Source organism: Cryptomeria japonica, chromosome 4, assembly GCF_030272615.1.
Source record: "Cryptomeria japonica chromosome 4, Sugi_1.0, whole genome shotgun sequence".
NCBI classification, from domain to species: domain Eukaryota; kingdom Viridiplantae; phylum Streptophyta; class Pinopsida; order Cupressales; family Cupressaceae; genus Cryptomeria; species Cryptomeria japonica.
The window spans coordinates 184,191,204-184,202,130 of NC_081408.1; the positions used below are offsets into that span (position 1 = coordinate 184,191,204).

The 10,927-nt window shown below is 34.8% G+C and overlaps 1 protein-coding gene across 1 annotated transcript in view; it reads right to left on the reverse strand.

Annotated features, from left to right (window-relative positions):
• LOC131875432 (uncharacterized) overlaps positions 1-2,413 on the reverse strand; it is an 89,428-nt gene extending 87,015 nt beyond the window's left edge. Inside the window, exon 1 of the mRNA XM_059219686.1 lies at positions 1,451-2,413. Coding sequence (XP_059075669.1) covers positions 1,451-1,747 — 297 coding nt within the window. The 5' untranslated portion in view covers positions 1,748-2,413. The remainder of the gene's footprint in view (positions 1-1,450) is intronic.
• Between the last annotated feature and the right edge of the window lie 8,514 nt (positions 2,414-10,927).

Consider the following 10,927-nt stretch of genomic DNA (forward strand, 5'->3'; position numbering starts at 1 on the left):
TCTTCATCATGCAAAGTTGATTTCTCTTTAACTTCATTACAACAAATATTTTCTTGATTTGAGGGCTCATTAGAAATCATTGAAATATTATTTTCAATTAAAATTTCATTACCTTCAACTTGTTGGATACACATTTTCTGCTCTCCCCCTTGATTGGCTTAAATATGTCCTCTTTATTTTGTTCTTTTTGTTCCTCGGTTTCTATAGCTCTCTTCAATCGATCTTATTCTTTTCTCCTTCTTTGATCTCTTTCATGAATCTCCATAAACTTTTCAAATGGAATAGCTAATTTGAAACTTTCACATTTCTTATTGTATTCTTCATATATACCATTTTGCAACTAGAGATGAATCAGTAGGAAAAATTTATTTTTGTTTCACTCTCCTTATTTTTCTCTTGTCACGTTTTCTCCATAATGAAAGCCAATTTATCAACAGTTGTAATAAAATTTTCTCTTGGATCTTTTTTATGTTTCCCTCTTTCTTATTTAGCCATGGTTTCATTTATTTTTTCTGTCAAAAATAAACAAACCCTAGAGGTTGGAAAAGTCTCAGCTCTAATACTATTGTAATAATTCTTATTAAATCTTTCAATGATATTTGCAAACCCTTTAATTCTTTACTTCAAATTTGTAAAAATTAAAAGAAAACAAGAACAACAATTTATTTTAAATTATTACTATTTTTCCAATAATAAAAGATTATCAATATTTTTCAAAGTTTAATTAATTATTTATGATATTATTCTACACATAGATAACCCTTTCCTTAACTCGAAACCAAAAGAATATCAAGTTAGGTACTTAAAAATTGCCAAAAAAATCTAAATATCCACAAAATATTAAATTAAAATTTTTAATTTTACACAAATTATCATGCCATACATATGACATGAATAGTCATTCCTTGCTTGCTTTAATAAAATAAAAAACTTCTTATCATAACATGACATGAAATTTACATACCCATTGCAAAAAAACTATCTTAAGTTTCACAAAGAAAATTATAATGAATAATAATAATAATGTAAACAAAATTATTTCCTTGACTCTACAGAAAAGCACTAGGACTCATCAAATTAACGTAAAAATTAAAAGAAAATAAAAACAATGTAATATAAAAGATTATTAATATTTTTCAAAGTTTAGTTAGTTATTTATGATATTATTTTACACATAGATAGCATACTCCTCCATATACTACAACAAATAATATTTGCACTAGTTTTATTTCACTCATTATATCAAATTACAAAAGAGAAATTTCTAACCCCTTAAATTCTCTTATACAAGAGATTGAGGCATATCTATAGTATTGTATTGCACAAACATGCTTATTTGGGAAAAAGATCACACATTGCATGATTGCACAAATATTTTCACCTAAATTGCCATCCACTTGAAATTTTCAACGTCCTCCAGGACCACCACCTCCTCCTCCTCCTTGACCACCTCCTCCTTGGCCGCCTCCTCCTTGACCACCTCCTCCTTGGCCTCCTCCTTGGCCGCCTCCTCCTTGGCCACCTCCTTGGCCACCTCCTCCTTGACCGCCTCCTCCTTGACCACCTCCTCCTTGGCCTCCTCCTTGGCCTCCTCCTTGGCCACCTCCTCCTTGGCCACCTCCTTGACTGCCTCCTCCTTGGCCACCTCCTCCTTGGCCATCCCCTTGGCCTCCTCCTCCTTGGCCACCACCAGGTCGTCCACCGCCGCCACCACCAGGCCCTCCTCCTCCACCTCCACCAGGTCCATGACCAGCCATCTTACCCAAACTTCTCTTAACTCTAATTCTTCTTCTTCTTACTTTGGTATAGCTCTGGAAACTCTATCTAAGCATGAATGAATGCAATACTCATAAATCTATGATACATATATATATCTTTCTCCCCTGAGGACCTTCACTCTATATCTACCATTCTTTAACGCGGGAAAGAGCTATTAGGTGAAGATATTTCAAGAAACCACCTCACACGCAGCAGTACATGATACCCACGTAGCACTTCTAGCAGGCACCCACAAATATCTTCTACTCCAACTTTATGAGTTACTGGTCTTGTATTGTATTCCACCGTTGGTCATTTTCGCAGATTTTATCTTATCCCATAGGGTTGAATGCGATAGATTCAAAAAGAAAAAAAGTTATACAGTTTTCTAGTATTATAGGCTTATTAGGCTATGGATTCTAGATAGATTTGAATCTATTCACCTGCCCTTTACCAGGGGAAGAACATAATTCAATTACTGATTAAATAATGCGGTTGTTTCAGTCAGTATAATTGAACAATGGTGATAAGAGGCCACCCTTAAACAGTACACACTAAGCTTTGACTGCTTAGGTGGCTGTGGGCCCATTCCTTGCCATCCGTTTCCGTTAAGAAAACAATCACCGTTAACATTTTGAATTTTGAATTTGAACCCTCTTCCCGCGTGTTTCTTTGCATAGAATAAACCGAATGGGAGAGGGCACTCTGTGATTGAATACCTCATCGCTGAGATATTTTCACGACCGTTTCTGCTTTATGCAGCGGACAGAAAACATGGGGATCCTCACAACGCAGTCAATGCAGCAAACAGGCTTCCATTAAAGCAGAACGTAAGGACATCCATTAAAGAAGGACGCAAGGGCAATTATTATCAGATGCTACTATGCGACCTTCGCCTGCCTGTGGGAAAATGAGAGCTTTGGAACAGGGTATGGACTGCCATGGTAGATGTATGCAAAATATGTTCTCATCTGAACGCACGAACTGATTGACAGAAAGCCTCAAAGAAATGTGTTCTCATCTGAACGCCCTTGATTGCAGGCTATTAACAAAATGGAATTTGGGGTGTCTTCACGGTCGCCAAAATATCCAAAGATGGACTGCAAAAGCACACCAAATATTTGAAAACCTTAAAGATGGTCTGTAAGTGTTCCTAGATATCAAGCAAAAAAACCTTAAAGATGGTCTGTAAGTGTTCCTAGATATCATGCAAAAAACCTTAAAGATGGTCTGTAAGTGTTCCTAGATATCATGCAAGAGTGGATTGAGGAGACATTTCAAATTTCTCATCATGCAAAAGTATAATGCACTAACTATTGTTGAATGATTTAAGGGTGCCTGAGATGCCAATTAAGAGTGATTTCCAAATATAAATTAATAATTTTCAATCCATTTAAAATATACTAGTAGAAAATCAAAATGCTAGAAATTTTTAACTTTGGATGTTCAAATTTGTGACTATCATTCTTGAAAATAAAGAAATAAATGATTAGGAAAACCTGATCAGTGACACCTTACATAAGAAATTTTTAAAAATTCAAGATGCCAAATTTTTTATATGGCTTCATATCCAATTTAGCTTATAGCAAGGAAAGCTCCTTACCTTGGATTAGTTAAAGTTGGAATTATTGCCCCGGAAAAAAAAGGTTTATGAATCCTATCCTTAATTAGCCAAGACAAAAACATTTTCAGCATGGCCTAATATCACTACCAAGAAAATGAAGAGGGTCTCCAAACCTTTGGTAATAGATTTGTAAACAATTTCAACAATGTTATACAAACCACCTCAAGCAAAGAAAAATATAGTTATTTATTAATTTATACTAATACACCATAGTCAATGATAAAAATACTGGTACACTCTAATTATGGATAACGACAAAGAGACCTCCAACCATCTGATTATCAAGTGTTGAAGGTTAATTTTGGAGTATAGATAAGACAATTATAAATTGAGAATAATCTCCCTATCATTACTTCCATCATTTTTAAAATGAATAAGCAACTAGACCTATCATAAGCTAAAAGAACAAGTACTTCAATTGACCTCTTATATTAAACACCTAGAGTCAATATTCTCAAATGTTGCTTTCTATACCCACTATTATCTCTCATGAGCATGCCTTAAAAATTGATGAGATGAAATATATTGCTAATGTAACGAAGCAATGACTAAAAGAAGTACTAGCTCATGGGTCCATGGTTATTAATGATTCCACAACCATACTTTAAAGAGTGACAAATATAACACTTTGGCGAAAGTTTTATTTTTCATAAAAGTAATTGTTCACTCACCTATTACTCGACTTGGAGACTAATATGTTCTTAGGGTTTGGTAAGAATAAATATCAAGACCAAAAGAATTAATTTTTTTTTGCAATCACAAATATTTAATGGTATGGACTTCCCCTTTGCATCTACAACCTAGAATATAGAGTCACTTCTCCTAAACAATTGCCATTAGAGTCACTGGTTATCAAGCAGTTCCTGCACATAAGGAAACTCATGCTCAAATTCAAACTCATCATCGTGTTTGAGCTACTGTAATAAAGTGTTTGATTAAATAAAAAATGGGCTAGCCTCTGATCGAATATGATTATTGTAGTGCATAGAAGACAAATGTTGTTTGTGATAATTTTATTGCATCTAAGCCAATATAAGGATCATATCTAGAATCGAAAAGAAATGTATTTAAAGAAGATCAATTTTCTTTGTTTTTGTATGAGTGAATATGTAGGACTAACTAAGGTTATGCATGATAAATTAAATTTCTCTGTGGTTCTATCCATGCGAGTCTTGATCTATCTTTCAGTATAGAGGTGGTATGTGTAGTGCAAAGTAGCAAGTGGACTAGAGAGTGTCAAAATGACAAAGTAGAATCACAAAGGTCCTATTTGAGATCATTCTAATCCTATCTCAGATAGGGGATTTCTATTATCTATTGTAATTAGTTCTAAGATAGGTGCCTCTTGATTTGTAAAAGGTTGGTGCCTCTCTTGTGTTGAGTTGGAGCTCAAATTAGGGAATTGTAGTTTCCTTTGGGTTGGTGCCCATAAACGATGTATTACTAAGGGAATTATTGTTTCTTGAGGGTTGATGGCTTCTATTCTTTGACACTTTAATCTTTATCTCACCTTCTAGCATTCTTGCTATCATATCTAACCATCATGCGCATATTCTTTGGCATTTTGTCTTCTCAAACTCCTTCAAATTGATCTGGATTGATGGTTTTTCTTATTATTTAGGTTTCATATATTTTTGTCATTCTTTAAATTTCCTCAAATCTTAGAGATGGTAGATGCTACTCATGTTTATCAATATATAGATATGTATAAGGGTAAAATAAGAGTTTTCTTATTATATTGGAGAATAAGAAATTTATGTTTTTTTTAACGACGTGAATATATATATATATATATAAGTTAAGAATTGTTTATACAATATTATTTAACTCCTCTTTATCAATACTTCAATACTTTTTTGGCCAATTTCTTATTCTCCATATTTTAAAACCATTTAATTTCTTTTTTTATACATTCTAATTATTTTTGACATTATTAACATCATTTTCTCTCCATTCTAATGTTTCATCTCAACCCTTGATCAATTTGTATTTTCTAGTACAATCCTAGTCTATGCATAAATAGGAGCTTTGTAATAAGGTATGGGAGTCCATCAAAGCATAACAGGAATGTGATTATTTAAATAACATTTGGAAATTCCTTGGTAGACATCTATGTAAAATGTGGATACATATGTAGGCACACAAAATATTCTATAATATGCCTCAAAGAAATTTGATCTCATGGAATGACATGGTTGTAGGATATACACAAAAGGGATTTGTTGAATAGGCTTCAAAAATTTTCAATAAAATGCAATTTGTAGGTGTAAAAGCACAATCCACAGCCTTTTCCAAAATCCTCCTTACCATGCCAAAATGGAGCCTTGGAACAAGGTATGCAATCAATCAAAAGAGAAAAGTTGGAGAGATTTTATCATATGTATGGACATCCATAAAATCTTAAATAAAGTAGGATATTTGTCAAATAAATTATCGTTTGAAATTCTCTAAGAGACATAAATGGGGAATTGGGAAGCATAAGCAAGGAACATAAACTATTTGATAAAATACCTCAAAGAAATGTGGTCTCATGGAATGCCATGATCACAGGACATGCATAATTATGTGAAATATTTGATAGAATGTCTTGAAGAAAAGTACACTCATGGAATGCACCCATTCCATATTATTCACAAAATCAAATATTTAACGTAGTCTTTAGGAACTTTCAAGAAAATTTAATTGGTAGGTGTAAAGCCAAACTTTGCAATATTTTCTCATATCCTCATAGCTTGTACAAAAATTGGAGCTTTGGGACATGGTATGGACATCCTTCAAATCATAAAGGATATATAAATTTATTAGATGTAGTGGTTTGAACTACTCTAATAGACACATGTATACAAAATTTGGAAGCATAGACAAAGGGTGTGAATTATTTTGAGAACACATTTCTTACTCATTTACAAAGAATTATTCATTCTGAATTTATTCTTTATTTCTTTTAAATATTTAGCATTCTTTGATTATTGTAATCAATTCAAACTTTTTCTAAAATAATGTATGTAATAAAGGCATGGTTGCAATCTACAGCTGTACCAACGTCCTTATATCAAAACTAGACTACTTGTACACTCCTTAACAAACAATGCATGTAAGAAAGGCATGGTTACAATCTGCTTATCTAGCCTACTCTCTCTCTCTCTCTCTCTCTCTCTCTCTCTCTCTCTCTCTCTCTCTCTCTCTAACTATGATCATGTTCTTTCAGGAAACTACATTATCTCCTACCCCTATGTGTCATCCTCTCAATCCTTACCCTTCACTTTTCTTGCTTCATCCTCTTACCACTATCATCACCCTCCATCTTATCCTACCCTAAACCCCACAACCCTTGGCATAATTTTATCATATAACAAAAAAATTAACACCTCTTACCCTTATATTCCCAACCTAGCCCTTGTATCTATCATTTATCATCTTCAAGAAATGGTAATTATCTACTACCTCACTATCATATACCTTAGGGGTTGAAACCTTAAACCTCATCCACAAAATAATATATTTATCTATAATAAATCATCCACAAGTGTTGTATTTCATCATTCTAAACATTGACATATATGTATGTATTCAATTACATAAGTGATCCTAACATACACATTCAATACTTTATAGATCAATGTGCATTAAGTATTGTAGTCACATAAATCTGTCCACTTAATTAAATGAATATTTAGTATTTATTTGATTATTTAACCATCAATCAATAATTAATTAAATTAATATTTAATTAATTCATCTTAACCCTCTTCTCCTATTAATTAAATAAATTATTCAATTTTATTTGATTCAATTCACTTAACCAAATTCAGACCATTAATTAAATAAATAAATTGTATTTGTTTAATTAAATCTTCTCTCACATTTAAATAAATTAATATTTATTTAAATCCCCCAAAATCCCATCTCTCACATTTAAATAAATTAACATTTATTTAAATCACCTTTATCCTTCACCCACTTGCATTTTCCTAGAAATGCAAGTTGCACAACTATTTTAAATAAATAAATTATTTATTTAAAATCCTATTTATCCTCACCCACTTGAAACCTTTAATGGCTTCCCTTAAAATCTTCAAACTTAATGGCTTCCTTCTAGAGTCTTATCAAGCCTTTAATGACTTCCCTTAAAGTCTTCAAACTCAATGGGTTCCTTCTAGAGTCTTCTTAAGCTTTTAATGGTTTCCCTTAAAGTCTTCAAACTTAATGGCTTCCTTCTAGAGTCTTCTCAAGCCTTTAATGGTTTCCCTCAAAGTCTTATAGAACTAGGAACCAGAGAGAAAGAGAGAGAGAGAGAGAGTAGGATAAGGAGAGGGGGATGGAGGGAGAGGGAGAGAGAGGGAGATTAGGAAAAGGGGAGGGGGAGAGAGGGAGATTGGGAAAATAAGAGGGGGAGAGGGAGAGAGAGGGAGATTGGGAAAAGGAGAGAGAGAGAGAGAGAGAGAGAGAGAGAGAGAGAGAGAGAGAGAGAGTAGGATAAGGAGAGGGGGATGGAGAGAGGGATATTGGTAAAAGGAGAGGGGGAGAGGGAGAGGGAGATAGAAGTAGATTAGGAAAAGGAGAGGGGGGGAGGGAGAGAGAGAGAGAGAGAGGGAGAGAGGGAGAGAGGGAGTAGGGGGAGAGGGGGTAAAAGAGAGAATATGGGATAGGAAGAGAGGGAGAGAAAAGGATAAGGAAAGAGAGAGAGAGAGAGAGAGAGAGAGAGAGAGAGAGATAATAGGATACGGAGAGGGGGGAGGAGGGAGATTGGGAAAAGGAGAGGGGGAGAGATAGAGATAGAGATAGAGATAGAGATAGAGATAGAGATAGAGAGAGAGAGAGAGAGAGAGAGAGAGAGAGAGAGAGAGAGAGAGAGAGAGAGAGAGAGAGAGTAGGATAAGATAACAAAAGGTGGGGGGAGAGGGGGGAGAAGGAGAGGGAGGGGAGAGAAAGAGAGAAAGAGAGAGAAGGGGGAGAGGGTAAGAATAGGATAGGATAACGAGAGAGAGAGAGAGAGAGAGAGAGAGAGAGAGGGATGGAGAGAGGGATATTGGGAAAAGGAGAGGGGGAGAGGGAGAGGGAGAGAGAAGTAGACTAGGAAAAGGAGAGGGGGGAGAGAGAGAGAGAGAGAGAGAGAGAGAGAGAGAGAGAGGGAGGGAGGGAGTAGGGGGAGAGGGCGTAAAAGAGAGAATATGGGATAGGAAGAGAGGGAGAGAAAAGGATAAGGAAAGAGAGAGAGATAGAGAGATAATAGGGTACTGAGAGGGGGAGGTAGGGAGATTGGGAAGAGGAGAGGGGGGGAGGGAGAGAGAGTTATAGATAGAGAGAGAAGGGGATAGGAATAGAGAGAGAGAGACAGAGAGAGACAGAGACAGAGAGACAGAGAGAATAAGATAAGATAATGAGAGGGGGAGGGAGAGGGGGGAGAAGGAGAGGGAGGGGGAGAGAAAGAGAGAGAAGGGGGAGAGGGTGAGAATAGGATAGGATAATGTGTGTGTGTGTGTGTGTGTGTGTGTGAGAGAGAGAGAGAGAGAGAGAGAGAGAGAGAGAGAGAGAGAGAGAGTAGGAGAAGGAGGGGAGGGTGAGAGACATGAGGTAGAGAGAGAATGAGAAGGAGAAAAGGGTGAGAGACTTGACAAAGAGAGAAGTGTGAGGGGAAGAGAGATGAGATAGAACTCGAGGAGGATAATTAGGGCTCATAATAGAAAAATACGATGATGGGGAAGGAAGACGAAAGAGAGAGAGGAAAAGAAGGGATACACATGTATACAAAAATATATACATATATCTATATTAATATATGTATATATAACTATAAATGTTCATATATGCCTGTACATATTTGTAGTTAATGCTAAGTTTACAAGCATACATTATTATGTCTTCATAACCCGTACGGGTTTTGTGAAACACAAAATAATGGTTTTAGTTCTACATAACCCGTACAGGTTATCCAGAACTATGAATAGTACTTTTGGTTTTTCAAAACCCGTGCGAGTTATGAAGAACTGTGAATAGTATGTTTTGTTTTTCAAAACCCATGCGGGTTATGTAGAATTGTGAATAGTAATTTTTGTTTTTCAAAACCCGTGTGGGTTTTGGCTTGGTAAGAGGGTTGGAAAATGACCCTAAGGCTTGCAAGCACATTTTCCCCCCATTTTTGTCTCTTTACTCATTTTTTCATCTTCCAACATGATTTCTCAACTTTGTCATCATCAGGTTTACAAATGATCAAATGGGTATCTCTAAAATTACCACCATAATCTCACATATCTTCTTAGTTTTCTAACCATATATGTTTTTCTATTTTTGGACAACATTAGCATAGTAAACTTTAATTTTCTTTACCAGTGCCTTGACAGTCCTCACAGACACATGTCTACCATTTTTTTAATAACTTTTGATATACTTGACCAAACTCAAAATAAATTACATATTATTGTTCAACACTAGATTCTATAGACTTTTAAAAAAAGAAGTTTTCATTTTCTATTATTTTGATGCAAGTTATGCCCAGCGCACGAACAAGTACCAAATTTTCAGGATGCGGTCACTTCAAAAAATCATAAAAAATCAAATACTCAGCTAAAAATTAAAAACAAATACACAACTTCTAAATCTCAGTCTTACTTATCATCCTACCAAAGGGTTTTGAAAAATAGTAAATATAACTATATATTTTGTGCAGCACACGAAAACAGCTCTGTGATATTTTTATGAAAAAATCAAGAGCAGTTTTTTGTGCGTGAAAGCTTTGACCCTCTTAATCTTATCCAATTTTTAAAAAATTTAGTATTTTAGAAACTAGATTCAGAGAGCTATAGTTCTTATTATTTTCTCAAATCCTAGGTTTTAGTGCATGACCTTCAAATATCTCTTTGAAGTTCAGGTTTACCCATTTTAAAAAAAAAGTGGACACTTATACCCCCCTTTTTGTTCACCATCTTGGTGCACTTACCCTTATACCTTTTAGGTATGATGATATGAGTAATCCTACAAGTATGGGTTCCACAAAAAGGAAGTGAGATGGGAAGTGGGTTGAGAAAAATGAGTAGGGAAAATAAACAAACCCAAGTTTTTATAGACTTAAAGGATAAGTGAATCCTCAAATGAGGAATTAAGGATGGTGAATACTCAATGCTAAAGGAGAGAAATCATGGAAATTGTAAATGGAGAATAATTGAGGCTCATGGATTATTCTTTTAACTTAAGAGGTACATAAATACATGGAGACATAAATCTTAGTGCCAAAGGTAAAGTAGTGAGCAAAAGAATAGGAAAATTGATGATAAAGTACATAGGTAATGAGGAGTCTGAATGACAAATAATCAAAGGTCTTAAACAAAAATATAAATGTTTTGTTTCAAGGAATGGAGGGAGAATATTGGCAAGAGGAAACCTTTGAGCCCAATAAAGGCTACCAATTGACACGATCACCTCTAACACTTATAAATTTCTATAGGTTAAGATATTTAGGCATGTGACAAGTATTCTAAAAGGCAAAATGCTACAACAAGAACATTTTTTGATAAGGAGGTCTATTGAAGGTTTTCTTAGATTGGTTGT